Source organism: Meira miltonrushii (assembly GCF_003144205.1).
Source record: "Meira miltonrushii strain MCA 3882 unplaced genomic scaffold FA14scaffold_2, whole genome shotgun sequence".
NCBI classification, from domain to species: Eukaryota; Fungi; Basidiomycota; class Exobasidiomycetes; order Exobasidiales; family Brachybasidiaceae; genus Meira; species Meira miltonrushii.
Genome location: NW_020289944.1, coordinates 319,290 through 338,550, shown reverse-complemented (window position 1 = coordinate 338,550; position 19,261 = coordinate 319,290). Strand labels below are relative to the sequence as shown.

Sequence of the window (19,261 nt, the reverse complement as noted above, 5' to 3'; positions counted from 1 at the left end):
TATCGCAAAAGGTGCAAATGTCTATCACAAGGGTACTCGCCGGTCCCGTCTTAGGAACAGCAGCTGCTGGTCTTGTGCTGTATGGTGCAGGGAGCAGCTTGGCTATACGAACCCATCAGGTCACCGATACTCTTCACAGTTCCAGTCGTAACCTCAGAAGGCTAGCAGAAGTTGACGATACACAAGATCTTCTCAAAACATTAGATGTTGCACCCGAAAATGAAGTTCTAGCCTCTAAATTGGATCAATCGAAACAAAATATCGAAAATGCCTTACCCTCAGCTTATCAAAGACCATCAGAACAAAGTTTAACCGAACAAATCAAAGCAAGATGGAACGAGAAATTGATTGCGCTGACAAATGTGATCTCTGAAACAGATTTGGACAAAATTGTATCTTCCATCTCAAATGCAGGCTCATTCGTCTATTCAAAGGTGAGCGGACAAACGATCACCACACCTGACATAAATCCAACAGGACCGGCATCAACTTTTGCATCCAATCTTCGGGCTTTGGCACCAACAGCTCCTCAAGCAGCCACCTTGCGTGACCCTGTTGTGCCTCTTCCTGATGCCAGACTGTACGCACCAAACACACATTACGTTGGACAAGGTGCAAGTCTACGGTAGCGGTCAATTTGTCAAAAGATCATATTGAAATGTATAGAGTTTATCACTAAAAAAGGGTTTACGCAATTTGCATTCGAGTCTAAGAGGTGAAGTATATGAACAGATCTACTACAAACGGCTATCAGATTTCATCTTTTCCATTCGGGTTCCCAAATCAGTTAAGATTTCATCACTACCACCGCCAACGACCATGACACGAAGATCGCGACTGATTTGTTCAATCCTTGCACCGGCATGATTTCCACCCTTTTGGTACGAAAGACCGCCTAAAATCTGTTGTGCTTCACGATTGCACAATTCCAAACATCTACCACTTTCAACTTTCAACAAAGCCACTCTTCCGGCCAATTCCATATCTCCAGTCTTTTTGTTAGCACTTCTTGCTTGATGGGCTAATTCTTCCGTCCATGCTTGTAAGCGTTCAACAGCTCTTCCCATATCGGCAATCTTTGCACGAATGACAGGTTGAGCAATTAATGCTTTACCGAACACTTGTCTTTTGCATGCATATGCATAGGAATCTTGAATGCAGATTCTGCTCATTCTTGTTGCTTGGATGGCAAGTGCAAGTCTTTCTCCGTTGAAATTGCTCATCACGATTCGGAAACCTTGATCTTGTTTACCGAGAAGGTAGTGAGATGGTACTTTGACATCATCAAAGAGGATTAAAGTTGACCCGGAAGCATTCACACCACTATTGTACAGCTTCTTACGTTCAACACCTGGCAGAGTGAGTGGGATGACCAAAACACTTATTCCTCCAGCACCTGAATCATCTTCACCAGTTCTTACGACAGCAGTAACGTAATCGGCATAGATTCCATTTGTGATCCATTTCTTTTGACCGTTTACGATGAAATGCGAGCCGTCTTGTGAGAGCTTTGCGGTGGTCTTGAGTTGAGCAACATCTGATCCTGCTTGAGGTTCAGTGACACCCAAACAGACACGTTTCTTTCCGCGTAAGAGATCTGGCAAGATTTCATCTTTCAGTTTCTTTGAACCGAAACGAACGATTGGCGGTCCACCGATACTATTTCCACCTCCTAATCCCCAAATTGTACCCAAATAACCAACACGCATCAATTCATCGGCAACGATCATGCTATGGAAAGGATCCCATTCATCGGGTGAAATTCCGGCTGGCAAAGTGATACCTGCTTTTTGAAGGTATTCCGGATCGAGAGGTTGAATGAAACAAGCCGAGAATCCTAAACGAGAATGTTCCTGCCATTGCTCTTGTGGAACTTCACCTTTTTCTTCCCATTCGGGTGCTTTATCGATCCAAGTATCAACGTATTTTCGTGTAAATGCTCTTAATTTTCTATGAGAATCATTGTAGTATGGGTTGGTATGACCTAAGCTACCTGCCCAACTTGGTTCTGCGAATGGTAAAACGCTACCAAAAGGTTCTTGAGCATCAACACCACTTTGTTCTTGTTTGATTGACATCTTTGCTGGGAGATGATGATGATGAAGAAGAAAGGAAGAAGTGTTTGAGAATTGTTACAAGAATGATTTCCCCGCATTAAAGTATAAATCGCGGTTTTAGCTCGCTCTTTCGCTCTATGAATCCTCGCATTGAATATCCGTGGGAATTGAAAGACTTACAGTGTAATGTCCGAAAGCCGATTCAATTCTTAGCGTATTCTCAATTCAGGCTGGCAGTGTTAATCGGGAACTTTCTTACCTTCACTCTTCCAACCGGTAATCGTCTCAATGGGCAGTCACCTAACTCAACACTTTCGAAACCTTCAAAAGAAAGTGCTCGTACCCATCAGAGAAGCGGCATTTTATCGAGGAGGAACTAGTAAAGGATTATTAGTAACCTCAAAAGAATTGTTTCGCTTCTCTCAAAATGCTCGTGATAAGATACTATGTAAAGCAATGGGAAGTCCAGATCCCGATGGAAGACAGATTGATGGTCTTGGAGGAGGTACTTCATCAACATCAAAAGTAGCAATCGTATCCAGAATCGATAGCAAGTACGATGAAATTGCACACAAGATGTGGCATCCGTTTCCTATTGGTCCTGGAGCGAGAAAACTTTTTGATTCTTCTGAACATTTTGAAAAGATATCAGATGCTGCCGATATCATGTACAGGTTCGGACAAGTGTCAATCAAAGGAAACAATGAAATCGACTGGGGAAGTACGTGTGGAAACATGGTCTCCGCTGCTGCTCATTTTGCTATAAGGCAATCCTTATTCGTACCAAAGCTTGCGATGCACTTATTAAGTCAAGAAGAGCTGTCTTCCACCGTCCTGGAAGAAATACGAAATCCATTTGATGTCACTGTTCGCGTTTTAGCACACGACTCTGGCAAGATCATCAAAGTACACACAAAAGCTGAATTCGTGCGATTTGGAAGTGGAATTCATATGCAGCCGATCGAACATGGTGATGTCAGTATTGCAGGTGTTCCAGGGACAGCCTCAGGAATTGTTGTTGAAACGCCTCTAGAAGGAGGATCAGTTTTGAGTACAGGCAATGAGAGGGACACAATCGAAGTAGACGGTAAACAGGTTGAAGTTTCAATCGTGAATACAGGACTGCCGGTTGTCTTTGTACACGCAAGCTCACTTGGAATCTCACTGTCTGATTTGACGCAGCATCCTGCAAGTATCGATGCAAACAAACCCTTGATCGAGCTGTTAGAAAGGGTTCGCCATGCCGCCTGTCAATTAACACCTCAACTTCAATCAACCTATTCGAAACCATCTCCAAAATTGTGCGTGATACATGAACCAATTCCATACACGAATACTGGTGGGACAGAAGTGGAAGCAAAAGATATGGATATCTTTATTCGTGTTTTGTCTTCAGGTCAATTGCATCGTACGGTACCGGCGACGACACTTTCTGCTACTGCTGCTGCCAAATGCCATGGAAATACGATTGTAGCAGAATTGATAAAGAAAGAATATCAAGGAGATCGAACGATTCCTGAAAACACTCAAAGTTTGTCAGAACAAATATCTCGAATCGTTCCAATTAGTAAAAATCACAATATGGTCACTGTCGGTCAACCTGCAGGATTAACATCAACGTGTGTAGAGGTGAACGAAGAAACGAAAGAGCCAAAAGCTGTATTTGATGTTCGAAGTGCACGTCAAATCATGTATGGTGGCATTACAGTGCCTCACGATGTAGAGTCTAATGAAAGTCTTTCATGGATCTTTTCAGAACTTTCAAGATCCAAAGAATCGGCAGGAAATTTGTTGCATGTATTGCAAGGAGAAGATTTTCGGAATACTATACGTCGATCTAGCATCCGAGACCCTGGGTTACTTAGATATTCATATCCTTCCCCCTTTGGAGGAAGATCCGCTATGACGGAATATAAAGAGGAGGCTAAACAGGCCGCTAAACAGGCCGCGATAAGGCTTTTTGGCCCAGGACCAAGGTTTTCATCTGCCTCTTCATCCCATAAAAGGAGGAAAAAAGAAAAATCGAAGAAGACTCCATTCACGGAAAATGAACCTGAAGAGAGACCTGTAGGTGAATAACAAAAACTTATATTCCTCTTCCGTATAAAGATACAAAAAGAGCGTTACGTAGCTAATAATCAAATAGACAAAATTCGATCAAGATCTATTGGCTCTTGAAAGTTACGTCGAGCATAAAGGAACCAATTGATGAGCGCCAATAAAACGCAAAAGGCCAAAACGACAACGGCGTAATTCATCATCGATCCTGATTTTACCGGAATGACTGGCGGCAATAAAAAGAAAACGGTCGTTAAGCAAATATAACAAATTGCACAAATGTTCACAATAGGACCGTATCTTGATCCAAGTTTTAATCTTTGCGCAATTTCTCCGCCTCTTTGACGTAGAGCTTTTCGTCCTGAAAGCAAATGTAAGACGATTGAAGGTAAATAACTCAATTGCAACATCACCACTGACGCACTTTGTAATGCTTGAACGGCGATAGTGCTACCAAAAAGCAAAGCTCCAAAGATTGTCAAAAAGACTAAATTAGCCAAAGCTGCATAAATTGGCGTTTCAGTATGAAGGGAGATATGACCAAGGTACTTGTTGAAAGGAAGACAACCATCCTTGGCAAAAGCTTGTAGCATTCTTGAAGATGTGATGACCAATGCAGGTCCAGTAAAAATTTGATTAATCAAAAAGATTGAGTTGAGAGCGACCGCTCCTCCTTTGCTGCCCATAGCGTCCATCATGATGAGAAGTACTCCTCCACCTTGTGCCATTATAACTGCAAGAGGATCTTTGACGCATGCCAAGAATGCAATCAAAACGACAAAAGCCGAAGCACCACCGATTACACAAGATAAAATCATTGCAAGCGGAACATTTTTGCGAGGATTTGAAATTTCTCCGATAACATGCGTTACTGCATCTGTTCCTACTAAAGCATACTGTGTTTGCAATAATCCGATCAACCAAGCCACTCCGTTTGGCCAACCTGTAAAGTTGAGAAAGGTGGTAAAGATAAATTTGCCATCGTTTAGAGTGCCCCTTGCACCTGCGCTTGCTAGCAGGGTGATGAAAGTGACCAAGCAACCAATCAAAGACCAAAACAAGGCAGCAGAATTCATTTTGTCAAGTAATTTGATTCCAAAGATGTTGATTATCACGGCGTATAACGTGAAACCCATATAAATCGAAAACACAGACCACATACCGGTTTGAATAGGATGATAAAGTGTAATGTTTGTCAAAATGTTTTGCGCAGAAAGGAGAGGAGCAGTTGAGGTTAAGCAAATCCATCCTGCCGTACCTAACCAACCAGAAAGGTAACTCAAAAAGCGATATTTATCATTTGATCGATCTGGTGCGAGCAAGAAAGTCCAATGATATTGTGCTCCTTTTGTTGGCATGAGATGACATAGTTCTGCCAAACTGATCGCAATCGTCAAAGCAGCACAAGTACCAACGATTGTACCCCACAGAACGGAAGTAGGACCACCTGCGGCTAAACCGATAAAGATTGTACCGGAAGAAGCTGCCCAAGTGTTTAAAGCGGCAAAGCTTAATCCGATCAAAGCCAACTTTGAAAAGTGTTGAAGATTTGCATTTGCTCCTGTTGAATCTTCAATTGCTTCTTTTTGTGCAGATAAAGTAGAATCATTCAATTCAGTCACATTGACATTGTCTGTTGTACTATCCTTCTCTGTGATTATTGCATTTTCTTGATCTATCTTGGAAGACATGGTTGTGGTTGATTAATGTTGGATTTTGGTGGATGCTTGCCTCCTTTAGTATTTATACGATATGCATCTGAGGAATTGATTAACCATGTGGTCTTCGTATGATCATGGTCAAGAAGGGAAGACGGGTATGGTTATCCGGCCGTAAAGTGTTAGCAAGCCGTCTATTCCGTTTGCCTTTTATTCTAAAGGGAAAAGATAAAGGAATTTTAATCTTTATTTAATAACTTTCTACTTCTTTTTGAGGGGAAGCGGGGTAAGATGAGGTCCTGTAGAGTGTCAATAAAAATGACATGGTCACTTGACACAACGGAATAAGAATGCAAAACTGGGATTTTACCCGCTGGAGCCGCGAAGATGCTGGGCTAGTGCAGCGCGATTTGAGTAAACACAAAAAGCTTAATTTCTTTACCCCAGGCACACGCAGCTTTAAAGTGGCTTGGCTTTGCAGCAGTCTTTCGTACGGCAAATGCATGCATATAAGATTCAATGACGATACGCGCGGTACGCTCTTCTCCGTAAAATAGATTCTTATCCCATAACGACCGCCGTCTTCCGAATAAAAATGTTATAAAAAGATGATGAACCCGCAAAAGGGTGTCTTCCTCTACTTTCACACAACAACAACATGACAAAAACATTATATACAAACGGTCGTTTCTTTGATGGTCATTCGGGGTTCGGCCATAGTATGCTGGTTGATGAGAATGGCAGAATTGAATCCGTATTACACAATGATCAAGCAGTGGACAATACCTCTCTCGCAACGAGGGATCTGAGAGGCAAGCTGGTCTTGCCCGCATTCGTTGATGCACACTGTCATTTGATGATGCTAGGAGAATCATTGGAAAAGGTAGACGTATTCCAATGCAAAAGTATGAATGAGGTAATCACATGCTTACAGCGATATCAAGAAGACAATCCTACAAAACAGCGTATCCTTGCTCGAAATTGGATGCAAAACATGGATGAAAGCGAAATGTTTGACAGGAAGTACATCGATGAAAGGATAACAAAACCAGTCTATATAATGTCGTTCGATTTGCATTCTTGTTTATGCAATTCAGCTGCTTTGAAGGAAATTGGAATCGACGAATCTACTCCCGATCCAAGCGGAGGTGAATTGGTACGTACGGTGGAGAACGGAAAGCAACGATTAACAGGATGGCTGAAAGAGATGGCTTGTATAAACTTTGTCGCTCCTACAATACGAGATCTAACGTCACAAGCTGAAAAGGAGGCCCATCTGGACAAAGCATTTGATACTTTACTCGCTGCAGGCTATACGGCCGTAGGAGATTTATTGATGGAAGAAGAAGTCTTTGCAATGTTGGCTTCTCGTGTGAAAAGAGATGGTCGTTTACCCATTCACGTCTCAGCTTACTGGCATTGTTCGCCCGAAGATGATATTGAAAAATCAATCAAACACATCATTCGTGCAAAAGAATTACAGCAAGAATGGCAAAATAATGAATGGTTACAAGTCAAAGGTATTAAGCTCGTGGTGGACGGAGTGATTGATTCGTGTACTGCAACTCTCTCGCTACCTTATCAAAATGGAAGCAATGCTGAACCACTTTGGCCATTCGAAAAGCTACAGAGAGCGATTAAAGAAGCCGATAAACGAGACTTGCAGTGTGCCATTCATGCGATAGGTGATGAAGCTGTTCATATTACCGTAAAAGCACTATCAAGCTTAGGTCGTGAAAGGATCATGAAGAATAGGCATAGAATCGAACATTTGGAGCTGACACATGAAGCAGACGTTGAACAGATAGGTGTATTGAACATCACAGCCTCCATTCAACCCGTTCATTCTGATCCAGAAATTACGCAAAATTGGTTCAAGCAATTAGGTGGCAATCAATCAGCCACCGAGGATCAAAGCCCAGATCGTCGTTGCTGTCGTGCGTTTGCGTATAATGATTTCTTACAAAAAGGTGCTCCAATCGCAATAGGAACAGATGCACCAACTGCACCTTTTTGGCCTTTACCAAATTTGTACAACGCTCATTCACGTTGTTCAGCTTTAAATCCTTCTTTGGATTTACGTACGACTCCGCAATATGCTTTACCTTTGTTGGATTCAGTTTTGGCCGCTTCGAATGGTGCTGCAAAAGCTTGTCATCTTGATCACATTTTGGGTGATTTCGCAAAAGGAAAATTGGCGGATTTTAACATTTTGGATATCGACTTTTTCGCAGAAGTGGATAAAGAAAGCAACAACAAAAAAGCAATCTTACGTGCTAAAGTTGTCAATACTTTCCAAGCCGGGATTGAGGTTGCAAAGGATGGAAAATTGTTGCATAAATAGCATTCGTTTCGCATTTCTCTAGCAAAAAAATGATTGTACAGTGTAAAGATTGGATAAAGTGTATGTTACAGTAGGGTATATGAATGATAGTAGTTGCGGTGGTATATGCCTGTGTTACTCGTCTTTCCTTAGACGGCTAGATCTGGTGCACTGAAGGCAGCATCACGAGGTGCAGAAGGAGTGATAATTGGCTCAGACGTTTGGGTAGATGCATTTTCAACCGAAGGGGTATTATCGGCACTCGATCGTCCGACACCAATCCATGAAGCAAAAGTGCCTCCCCATCCGCGTAAGGGGTCATTTGTTGCAGGTGTCAAAGTATCATTGGATGTGGTATCTTCAGCATTTGTGTTGCTTGTATTGCCATTGCTATTCAATCTCCTTAATGCCTCTAAAGCACCTTTTCTGCCGCCATTCCTGTCTGTGACTGCAACGCCTTGGATATCATCAGCAACGGACGATCCTGTACCTCGAGCATGTCCGCTACCCATTCTCATAGCACTTGGCGATCGGATATTGCTGATACTTTGACGTTTGAGTAAAGCTGGCGTACTTGTTGATGCATTGCCTTCATCTGGAGGTGCCAATTCTCGATTTGGCATTGGAGGTGTGAGGAATTGCGATGTAGTTGTTGCATTAGGAGCAACAGCTTGCAAATATGCAGATTCTTCTTGCTCTGCAGCATTTGTTCCCATCGAAAGTCTCGAGCTCGGCCTGGAATTAACGAATGTGCTCAACAGCTTTGCGGCACCGCTTGCACCCTCTTCTGTGCCGGCTCTTCCAGTCGGATTCTCGGCAACATTGCTCGTGATTGCAGAAACATCGCTGATGGATCTACCAGAGAAGCTCTGACGGCCTGAAGAAGCGGATGATCCATCGAGTTGTCGAAGGTTTTTCTCTGATACTGGCGTCCCATCAGAGCTAGAGATTGCAGATGGAGAAGAGGTTGTTGCAGTAGCTGTAATAGGATTTGCCAGCCTGCTTGAAGATAGGCGTAATTGCAGTGCATTTACTGAACTGCCCGTATTTCGGAGAATACTTGGTCGTGCGTTAGTGGTATTCTTTGTGCCTCCATTGGCATCATCGCTACGAACAGACTCTGTGGCTGAGATAGAGGTTGCACTACTCGAAGTACGTGAGTGTGATTGTGCAAAAGCAGCGTTGGCCAAGCGAGGAGGCACTGCAGAACCGGTCTCTGCAATAGGACCTGACAAAGGTGTCGATTTGTGTAGCATTCTCTCAAGTCGCTTTGCTGCTGATTTGCCAATTGTTGCATTGTCATCCTTTGCTTCAACAATACCAAATGTTGCAGCAAGCTGTCTGGAGTCGATTGCAGCAGTTGAAGGTGCTCGATCGTGCTTAGCCATAAATTTGCTTCCAGGTGTAGAAGAGGGTACATTGGACGATCCTTGAAGTTTTGCATTCAGCTCATCTAGTTCATCAATGCTCTCTATTCCGCTCAAAGGCTCCCGACCTTGGATCACATCATCAAGCTTTTTGCAAGCACGCTCCATCCACCTTGTTGTCTTTCTGTTGAACTCAATCTGTCGCTTAATCTCTTCCTCCTTCTTCGTAAGGTCATGATCCAATTCAGCCTCCAATGCCCTGAGTCGCGCTAGCTCTCTTCTAGAGGACATTGTGCTCAGCAACAGTGAGTTGGCGGTCGTCAATGCCAACATCGTAGAAGAAAGAGCGGCGTCCAAGGCTGCTTCTGATGTAGGCGAAGGTGGAGTAGAAGCTCGTGATGTGGGAGGGGAATGCGATGGCCCTGCGATCTGATCACGTTCATAACTTTGAAAGTCTAGCGGACTAGAAGATCTTCTGCCAAGATTATGACCTTTTGAAAAGGATGTATGCGCTTCTGGGTCCATATTTTCATCCATATTTCCTTCGTCGCTCAGTAAAAGTGTTGAATCTGCCGTCCAAGTTGACCATCTAGGATTTCGATTGCTAGTATCATCCCATCTGTTCGATTCGTAAGACATAATTGTAGAGGGTGAAGAATCACGCCTTACATCCAAAAAAGGAGAATTTGAGGCTTGATAAGGGGGAGGAGGGGGCACTTGATGGCGATTTATAGGGCCGATGTGTGAATTATCATATCGTCTCCTTTCATCAGTATCCTTTGTTGGAGTTGGCTGAACGACATTTTGCAAAGATGATCTGGTAGAGTTTCCTGATCGATTTGATCGAATTGTTGCATCACGATCAAAGCTTGCCTGTCTTGATCTTTGAAGGCTTTTTGTCGGTGTACTCTGCCGTACATTCCGTTGTGGTGTTTGTCGTGCTGTGTTCATTGTTGCTTGAATGAGATGACGGCAGACAGCAGCAATAAAGCTTTGTGAGTCAGATTTCTGATCGGATGACGAGCATGTTGTATCGTTATATGATGATCAAAAGTGTTGTTTTGTGATGATGATGTTTCGAAGTGTTTCTTTCTTTGTTTACGTCGGATTATATGCGCCAATCTCTTCTTATATGCATACCGTGATAGATCAACGGCGCAGCGCAGCGTAACGCGTAGACTCCCGCACACTGAAATGATGCCCTGTCACACTCAACGGGTTCACACTAAAATCGGCGAAATAAAAAATCACAAGGATAGGAACCCGTTTACGCCTTACGATTACTGCCTTCATAGGAGATTTGAACTCAAAAGGAAGAGCCCCTAACTCAGCAAAAGGTTCATGCGTGCAGTTTACACGCTATGATCGTCATCGTACGACTCAAAAAAGGGTCGGAGGTGATGGTCTTTTATTGCAATACGGACCCATACATTCGATGGCATAGCGCTTTCACACGCTTGATAGCTTTTCTTCATTTTGACGAGATTTCTGTTAAGGATGCTTTTTGTCCCTTAAAGCAGTTTCTCTACCGAAAGATATAAAATATTGAGATATAAACATTCTTCGCTTTATACTCGATTTACCATATATATTAGTATATATATATATATACTTGGATTATCTCTTATATTGACCTTTATCTTCTATAAATATGATCTGATATATATATATATATATATTTATACCTATATCTATCGAATCCGAATCGTATCAGTACTATGAAGCTTATATTTGAGCGTGAAACGTTGAACGCTTGACCTAGTTCTTAATCTTGACATGTAGCACTCTATTATACCGTAAATAAGGTCTTGAGGATAATTCTTCTATTAGGTGTATTCTCGAATCAATTCTTCTATTAGGTGTATTCTCGAATCAATTCTTCTATTAGGTGTATTCAATTCTTCTATTAGGTGTATTCTCGAATCAATTCTTCTATTAGGTGTATTCTCGAATCAATTCTTCTATTAGGTGTATTCTCGAATCAAACGTTTAAAAGGACTTTAAATGACAGGCTGGATAAGTAGAAAGAAGAAACAGAAGATCGGAAAACGGTCAAACTAGATACCTCGTGACAGGTTTAGATGAAGAGGTACCGTAATACGACTTCAAAAATGCTTAATAATAACGTCAGAACGGTACAACGCTTCTTTCTAGAATATAAAGCAGTACTCTCTTGAATTAGCAGATTGACATGTTCTACCATAATAGTGCGCACATCATCTGAGGAAACGGCGCCGAAGTCTATCCCGTCTTTACCTCATTAACGTTCATCAGATTACCACGAGGCAACGTGCAAGCTCGCTCAAGTCATCGCTGAACTCACGATGGCTTCCCATCTTCCATCATAACCATGTCAAAAATGTCTTCCCTTTCTTCTTCAGAAGGAATTGCTCGAATCGATGAGGATGTTGCAGTCAAAATCGCAACAGCCGTTGGAAATCAAGTTATCCAAGATGCTAAAGAAGCTACCGAAAGTGAAATCTCGATGGGTTTCATGGAAGCGATTCGAACATATCCGTTAGCAGTTCTTTATTCGGTTGGTATTTCAATGGCAATCGTTATGGAAAGTTACGATACGATGTTGCTTGGCAACTTTTTTGCACAACCCGCCTTTCAAAAAAAGTTTGGTATTTGTGCATCGAATGGAAAATGTCAAGTAGCTGCATCATGGCAGAGTGGACTATCCGATGGTGCCCAAGTAGGTTCGATAATTGGTTTACTCTCTGTAGGATGGCTAACGGATAAATGGGGTTACCGAAAGACCATGATCTACAGTCTTATTTGCATGGCAGCATTCAACTTTATTGTTTTTTTCGCTGACAATCTCGTTACACTTCTTATTGGAAATATCTTGATGGGCCTACCCTGGGGAGTGTATCAAAGTTTGGCGGTTTCTTATGCAGCCGATGTATGCCCAGTAGCATTACGTCCAATATTGACGAGTTACGTAAACTTTTGTTGGGGCGCTGGTCATCTTATTGCTGCTGGCGTGCTCAGATCAACGGTAGAACGTAAAGATGAATGGGCATGGCGTATTCCTTATGCTATCCAATGGATTTGGCCTCCTTTGGTTCTGGTGATAGCACTTCTCTGTCCAGAATCACCTTGGTTCTTGGTAAGAAAAGGTCGTATTGCTGAAGCAGAAGTGGCTGTGTATCGTTTACAAGGTGTCAACGGTACAAAAGAGCAAGCCAAAAAAACCGTTGCAATGCTGATGCATACAAATGAATTGGAAATTGCTGCTACAGAAGGGGCAACGTACCTGGATTGCTTCAAAAATACTGCGGCAAGGAGAACTGAAATCGCAGTAATGGTTTGGCTTGCTCAGCAGTTTACTGGTTGGGTTCTAGCTCGTTATGCTACATACTATCTAGTCACCGCTGGTGTACCTGCAACGCACGCTTTCGATCTTAATATCGGTAATCAAGCAATTCAAATTATTGGAACGATGTCTGCTTGGTTCACAATGATGTGGTTTGGCAGGAGAGCACTTTATTTGGTGGGCGAAATCTTAATGTGGTTCAATCTTTTAGCCGTTGGGATCGTTTATTGCCTTGGTGTAACACCCTACGCAACCGGCGGTTTATTGTTATTGTTGGTCTTAATATACAGCTGTACGATTGGACCTTGCTGTTACACTCTCGTAGCGGAAATTGGATCAACTCGACTGCGTGCGAAAACTGTTGGAATTGCTAGAATCGGGTACAATGTTGCGGGAATCGTTATTGCTTCAGTATCGCCATATATGCTCAATCCGAAAGCCTGGAATTTAGGCGGCAAAAGCGCATTTATCTGGATGTTCACTGGACTGATTGTGATTATCTGGACCTTCTTTAGGCTACCAGAAACGAAGAATCGATCCTATTCCGAATTGGATGTTCTATTCAACAATAAAGTACCCGCGCGCAAATTCAAGACTACCAAAGTGAATCAATTCGGTCAGGAGAATAGCTCAGAAGATACTGAAGAGAAATTAAAGCATGCTGTGATTGATGGAGAGGCAGTGATTCCCACATTGATGGCATAGCTTCAACGAGTCCTGTATATAAACACGATTTAATCTGATGATACGACTCTTTCTTCTTTCCATTGTTTTATTGCTACTTCGGCTATCCTGCAACCTTCCATTCCTGCCGGTGCTCCGGCATAAACACAAACTGCCAACATAACTTCTGCGATTTGCTCTTCCGTTACTCCGTTATTTAAAGCTCCTTTGACGTGGGTATTTAATTCGGTTGAACGATTTAAACAAGCTAACATGCTTAAATTCATTAGACTGCGTTCTTTCCTTGTTAAGATGCCGTTATTTCGAGCCCAAACGCCTCCCCAACATGCAGCAGTGATGTATTCTTGTGTAGGCTTAGAAACAGTTCCTTCATTAGAGGATTGTAAGGATCGATCAACATATTTATCGCCTACCACTTCCCGACGTACTTTCATTCCATGATTATATAAATTATCAATCGCTGCTTGTCTGTCTTTTTCCTCCATCTTGTTTTTGAGAGTGTGAGCTGTCAAGATAATAATGATAGCATGATAAACTGTGGGAAATCAGCGCAATACCCCGTCTTAACAAATCAAAATGTTTACGGCATTGAGGCAGTGTATATTATCACACGTTCTCACACTCTCTCGTTGTAATGATATGTACTTATCTAATCGTCTTTTTAGGGTTGGCTTAGCTGATCGATTGAACTAATGTGATGCATGTTCCTTGCACAGTGATGTCGCGCACTTGATCTGCACAATGAAAATAAGATTTGACTAAGCAACTCTATCAATGTGCATATTCAAAAGACCCTGATTCATAGGTTGATCTGCATCCTTAGGTTAGCGGGATGTATGTTTATATTAGCACGCCATGTTCTTACTAAGCCCAATCCTTCCAGATATGGAGAATTGATCGTTGTCATATTGGCACTTTACCACAGCTAATGCAAAAGTGCACGGACGATGATGCAGTGCCTCCATTGCTACTTGTGTTCTCATACAACATCTTCTCAATCCTTGAATTTGATTGTATTGAGCAAACAGGTGCACAATGCCAGTCAATTTCATCAAACAATGATACTTCATTGAACCCTTGCCTTGTTTTACGTAACTTTGAATCGATTCAATCGAGATATAAATCTGTTATTGTTCAATTTGCGTCCCTTTCCTTCAATACTACAACTTTCTTTTTACACATTATTTCTTCTTTTTTTCCCAAAATGGCTCCTTCAAATCCAGTCGAACCACCATCTTCAGATATGAGCGCTCGCGTTCGTGAGATTGCTGCAACGAAGAATTGCACCGGTCCAGGTTACAGCGTTGAAGGAAGTGAAGAATTACGTTACACTTACAGTTTTACAGACGATGTCTTCAATTCTCAAAAGGAAAATTTGGCTTCTTTTTACAAGAAATGGGGACGTGTTCTCGTTTTGTTGGACGAAAATGTTCATGAAATTTATGGTGACAAGATTAGAGCATACTTTAAAGCCTTTGGTATTCCACCAACTTTGCACGTTTTCAAAGGTGGAGAACTTCACAAGACAATGGATACCATGTTGGAATTCGTTGATGCAATGGATTCTTTCGGTTTGATTCGTAAGGAACCCGTTTTGGTTGTCGGAGGAGGCTTGGCTTCTGATGTTGCCGGTTATGCATGTGCAAGTTATCGTCGTTCGACCAACTACATTCGTGTGGGTACAACTTTGATTGCTTTGATTGACGCAGCTATTTCTATCAAAGTGGGAATCAACCATAAGAAACTCAAGAATCGTTTGGGAGCTTACCATGCACCTATGCACACCTTTTTGGACTTTGACTTCCTCAAAACACTACCAGAAGGTCAAACAAGAAACGGATTCGCAGAAATCATGAAGATCTCTCATTGCGCCGAAAAGCCAACTTGGGATCTTTTGGTGAAATACGGACCTCAACTCATCAAAACAGGTTTCGGTCGTAAAATTGAAGCAGGCGGAAATGCTGAATTAAAGAACGCAGCAGACGAAATTTGCAGAAGGGCAATTTTGAAAATGTTACAATTGGAATCGGGAAATCTACACGAGATTGGATTAGATCGTGTGATCGCAAGTGGTCACGGAATCAGTCCAACTTTGGAACTTGCACCTTTCCCTCCTCTTCGTCACGGTCACGCAATCACTGTGGATATGTCTTACACAATCACAATGTCACACGCTCGTGGATTATTGACTGACGCAGAACGTGATGAATGGTTTACATTGGCAAACGCCGTTGGTTTGACTATGGATCATCCAAGTTTGGACGAAGAATTATTACACAGAAGTGTAGAAGCAATCATGAAAACACGTGATGGTCTACAGAGATTCGTTTTGGCAGGTCCATATGGCAAATGCATGTTTGCCAATGATATCAGCAAGGAAGAATTCAATTCTGTTCTTAAAACACACAAGGCATACGTCAAATCCCGTTTCCCTTCTTATCCTGGCGAAGGACAAGATGCATACGCAGATGCAGGAGATTTGGGTGCCGATCCTGAAGTGCTAAAACAAAACGGACATGCAAAGATGGAACAACCTCCATCAACAAAGATTGCACACAGCAATGGTGTGCATCCTCCTCAACCCGTCAAGGTAGCTGTAGCATAAGTATATTTTACGCTATAGTAGATACAATGTCCCGTAACAGAATTTAACCAATGAGATAGAAATTACCATTCGAAAGCCTCTTCCACATACTCAAAAGTTCCCCTAGCAGCGCGGATGTCATCACATAAACTTGCCGGTCCACATGAAACGACCATTTCTGCTTTACTCTCTGAAACAATTTTGCCGATATTTGGACCTCCGTCTTCACCTTGCACTCCCACTTGCACATCCAAACCTTGACAAACTTTTTCCAGTGAGATTTGATTGGCATCTTTACTGAATTCTTCTACTTGATGGCGTACCGTTGGCGCTAAATGAAAGGTGACATTATCAGATTTAGGGTCATCAAACACTTGCAATAATCCTACTCCCCCCTCTTTTCTGGCTAGAATCAGTATCGAACCGTGACTTAATCGCACAAAAACAAAAAAAAGATGGGGGAATATAATGAAATGTCAATAAAGACTATAAAGTGTAAAATGTCCATACAAATGATGTGTCTGTATTAAAAAGAAAGAAGGCGAAACAAGAAAGGGAATGAAAAGCGCGCTTTCATTTGATTCGACTTCTGTTGAACGGCGGCGTTAATGAAACGCTTAGTTGATTGGCAATGGTGTGCAATCAAGTTGGACCAAACCGTTGTGGCTGTCACCTTGGCAACAAACTGGGGTGGACTTGCATTGGTTGTCAACGTTTGCGGCAACACCGATGACGTTAACTGGGATCTTTTGGCATCTGTTGAAAAGGAAGAAAAAGGGTTAGAAACTTGTATGTTGATTAAGAACATTATCACTAAGTTACTCACCCCAAACCGACGGCACCGACCAAGTCTTGCAAACCGAGCAAGTCAGCAGCGCGGGTGGCTTCTTGACCATCCTTAACACTGGAGCAGCATTGTGCTGTACCGGTGGAGCATGATCCTGCGGCAGGTGCGTTACCTTGAGGAGCTGCTGATGCAACAGCGGCGACGGAGAGGATTGCGATAACAGTTGAGAACTTCATTTTGAATGAGGGTTAGTTATTGAGTTTTTTTGAAAAAAAAAAGGTTGAGAAGAGAGAAGGTTGAGAGAGAAGAGAGGAGAGAATTGATTGATGAGGAAAAAGGGATGAGAATGTGTCAAAAACATCGGCATCTTATACCTTTTCGAAAAGGTGGTTTTGGATTGATTGTTTATTTATTCTCCTATAGGAATAGGTATGTGTTTCAAGTGAAACGTACAATTACCGAGACACGAGTATGATGCCGTTAGCTACAGAATAAACCACTTCCGGTTATTGATGCTAAACTCTATGTTTGGATGGCCAATCGCATTCCTAGTTCTATCGTAGAAGCATTCGGAAAGTACACTAAACACATATGATCGATCCTAAAGTTCAAGAAGTAGAACTTTCTTATTAAATTCAATGTGACGTTCATGCCGATTCTGTGCATAAAATGCCTACCTGATGCGTCTGATTATGAACGAGGGTTGTAGTTGAAGAGTTGGGATAGATTCCAAGCGTGGATCTGGGAATACATACTTAGACGAATTGATCTTTGGATGATTGGATGTCATGTATAGGAGGAATTCAATTTTAGCGTACAAGGTACGGAACGAATGCGGCGTCTCCTCCAAATCACCGATATTGGTATAACATCAACATATTCTATGCAAATACCTATGCGATAATTACATGCAACAATGAATGGTACGTTATACTATCTCTTTCGCATTAGGAAATTTTACCAGGGTTTTTTCATTTCTCACCTGACCCCAGATTCTCCTATTCTATGCACGTTTTCTATTCTTCCATCCGTCTTTTCATTCGCTTATACTACTAGCTTTGAATGAGGTATGCATTTTATAGTGTGGTACCGATCGTTTTATAATCTTATCTTTCTCTCTCCTTAAGCAGGGAGATGCAATTCGCGCGCCACAACTTACGCTAATCATACCTTTTCCGTTGACTAGCGTACTTTCTTATTTGATGGCCATCAAGAGTACCTTAACGGACTACGGCTTCTTTGTCAATGTGAACAACATACCGATCTATATAAAATACATGTTGATGTTTGTGGAATGATACAAACACTTTGCTGGCTCAATCATTAGCCTGTACTTTGCATCTCATGTATATGTACACCGCAGCAAATGTTACAATCAATGGTGTAGATCATTTTCGATTGAACTTGGCATGCTATTTGTTTTAAACCTTGTTTGCCGTGTTAAAAATTACTTCTATTTGCGGATATAATTTATGCAGAGACTATTAATAAATCACCTTCTCTTCATTCCATTTTGCAGAGTACATGACATCAGATGGAATTTCTTGGGGCATAATACGAAAATCAAAACAGCAATGTGTCTAGGTAAAGCTGAGTTGCCATTCGCTTATTGTAAACGTAGAGTCTATGCTCTGATTTTATATAAAGGTCTTGTCTAAAAAGCCAAACTATAGTACTCTTCCCATAATCAAGATTTACGACCCCCATTCCCAATACAATCACTCAACGTACTCCCCACACTCGTTCTTTAACGTTCGCTATTATTAACTCGCAATCATGCAAGTGAGTTTGATGATGATGATGAGAAATTCGTATCGCCAGGGCTTCCATACTGACCAAATTTCCCCATACTCTTTCCAGTTCTCATCTTTAGCCGCCATCTTTGTCTTTGCTGCAGCAGCAAGTGCAGCATCTTCCCCTCAAACTTCAGCAGTTGCTCTTCCTCAATCGGCTGTCGCTTATATTCAAGAAAAAACTGGTATTGATTTGAACAATGTCAGTGACAAACGTAACTTGAAAACTGCACCACTTAGAATGGACACCGTACAAAAACGTCAACAAGGTGCATCAGGTGATGTGGTAAACGTAAACGGAAATTGCAGTCAAGGAAAAGTGCAATGCTGTGACACAATCATGAGCGGACAACAAGCAAAGACCATCTCCAGTCTTTTGGATTTAGACTCTTTGGCCAGTAACATTGGCATTAACTGTGTTCAATTGCCTGTCAACGTTATCGGTGTCTCAGGAGCCATCTCCAACCAATGCAAGAGCACTCCCGTTTGTTGCCAAAATGTTACACAAAACGGATTGATCAACTTGGGTTGCAACGCTTTGCCGATCAACTAAAAAAAAGTTATTTCATCCTTTTATGTTTTGTCTATGTATCTACTCTTTCCTCTTTAATTGAATCGCGCTCTTCAG

General features: G+C 42.0%; 10 protein-coding genes across 10 annotated transcripts; 6 read left to right on the top strand and 4 right to left on the bottom strand.

Annotated features, from left to right (window-relative positions):
* Positions 1-17: 17 nt before the first annotated feature.
* On the top strand, positions 18-629 carry FA14DRAFT_171411 (uncharacterized protein; the record flags this gene model as incomplete). The annotated part of the gene is made up of 1 exon (XM_025500330.1): positions 18-629. One exon carries the CDS (start codon positions 18-20, stop codon positions 627-629), a length of 612 nt encoding a protein of 203 aa, XP_025354947.1.
* A 10-nt stretch (positions 630-639) lies between these two features.
* Positions 640-2,108, bottom strand: FA14DRAFT_143988 (acyl-CoA dehydrogenase NM domain-like protein). The gene has a single exon (XM_025497231.1). It carries the CDS (start codon positions 2,076-2,078, stop codon positions 738-740), a length of 1,341 nt encoding a protein of 446 aa, XP_025354946.1. The 5' UTR covers positions 2,079-2,108; the 3' UTR covers positions 640-737.
* Positions 2,109-2,414: 306 nt separating this feature from the next.
* FA14DRAFT_109907 (DUF453-domain-containing protein) lies at positions 2,415-3,770 on the top strand (the record flags this gene model as incomplete). Its single annotated transcript, XM_025495895.1, has 2 exons — positions 2,415-3,592; positions 3,626-3,770. Coding segments are annotated over 2 exons (1,323 nt in total), but the record flags the coding sequence as incomplete, so codon positions are not given.
* A 396-nt stretch (positions 3,771-4,166) lies between these two features.
* Positions 4,167-5,909, bottom strand: FA14DRAFT_32542 (amino acid transporter). Its single transcript, XM_025502196.1, has one exon. The coding sequence runs from the start codon at positions 5,804-5,806 to the stop codon at positions 4,196-4,198; it is 1,611 nt and encodes a 536-aa protein (XP_025354944.1). The 5' UTR covers positions 5,807-5,909; the 3' UTR covers positions 4,167-4,195.
* A 522-nt stretch (positions 5,910-6,431) lies between these two features.
* Positions 6,432-8,117, top strand: FA14DRAFT_163953 (amidohydrolase 3; the record flags this gene model as incomplete). Its single annotated transcript, XM_025499853.1, has 2 exons — positions 6,432-6,492; positions 6,550-8,117. 2 exons carry the CDS (start codon positions 6,432-6,434, stop codon positions 8,115-8,117), a joined length of 1,629 nt encoding a protein of 542 aa, XP_025354943.1.
* A 3,705-nt stretch (positions 8,118-11,822) lies between these two features.
* On the top strand, positions 11,823-13,490 carry FA14DRAFT_154091 (sugar transporter; the record flags this gene model as incomplete). The annotated part of the gene is made up of 1 exon (XM_025497654.1): positions 11,823-13,490. One exon carries the CDS (start codon positions 11,823-11,825, stop codon positions 13,488-13,490), a length of 1,668 nt encoding a protein of 555 aa, XP_025354942.1.
* Positions 13,491-13,519: 29 nt separating this feature from the next.
* FA14DRAFT_178045 (4-carboxymucolactone decarboxylase) lies at positions 13,520-13,954 on the bottom strand (the record flags this gene model as incomplete). The annotated part of the gene is made up of 1 exon (XM_025500809.1): positions 13,520-13,954. The coding sequence occupies one exon, from the start codon at positions 13,952-13,954 to the stop codon at positions 13,520-13,522; it is 435 nt and encodes a 144-aa protein (XP_025354941.1).
* A 758-nt stretch (positions 13,955-14,712) lies between these two features.
* Positions 14,713-16,074, top strand: FA14DRAFT_163969 (Dehydroquinate synthase-like protein; the record flags this gene model as incomplete). Its single annotated transcript, XM_025499854.1, has 1 exon — positions 14,713-16,074. The coding sequence occupies one exon, from the start codon at positions 14,713-14,715 to the stop codon at positions 16,072-16,074; it is 1,362 nt and encodes a 453-aa protein (XP_025354940.1).
* Positions 16,075-16,510: 436 nt separating this feature from the next.
* On the bottom strand, positions 16,511-17,158 carry FA14DRAFT_171403 (uncharacterized protein). Its single transcript, XM_025500329.1, has 2 exons — positions 16,880-17,158; positions 16,511-16,809 (listed from the first exon to the last, which is right to left on the bottom strand). The coding sequence occupies exons 1-2, from the start codon at positions 17,074-17,076 to the stop codon at positions 16,671-16,673; spliced, it is 336 nt and encodes a 111-aa protein (XP_025354939.1). The 5' UTR covers positions 17,077-17,158; the 3' UTR covers positions 16,511-16,670.
* Positions 17,159-18,533: 1,375 nt separating this feature from the next.
* FA14DRAFT_143970 (uncharacterized protein) lies at positions 18,534-19,261 on the top strand. Its single transcript, XM_025497230.1, has 2 exons — positions 18,534-18,622; positions 18,701-19,261. Exons 1-2 carry the CDS (start codon positions 18,617-18,619, stop codon positions 19,184-19,186), a joined length of 492 nt encoding a protein of 163 aa, XP_025354938.1. The 5' UTR covers positions 18,534-18,616; the 3' UTR covers positions 19,187-19,261.

Coding starts and splice junctions, on each gene's coding strand:
- FA14DRAFT_32542 (XM_025502196.1), bottom strand. CDS start 5,806: ATGTCTTCCAAGATAGATCAAGAAAATGCAATAATCACAGAGAAGGAT.
- FA14DRAFT_171403 (XM_025500329.1), bottom strand. CDS start 17,076: ATGAAGTTCTCAACTGTTATCGCAATCCTCTCCGTCGCCGCTGTTGCA. Junction 16,810..16,879: donor GTCGGTGCCGTCGGTTTGGG/GTGAGTAACTTA, acceptor CCTTTTCAACAG/ATGCCAAAAGATCCCAGTTA.
- FA14DRAFT_143988 (XM_025497231.1), bottom strand. CDS start 2,078: ATGTCAATCAAACAAGAACAAAGTGGTGTTGATGCTCAAGAACCTTTT.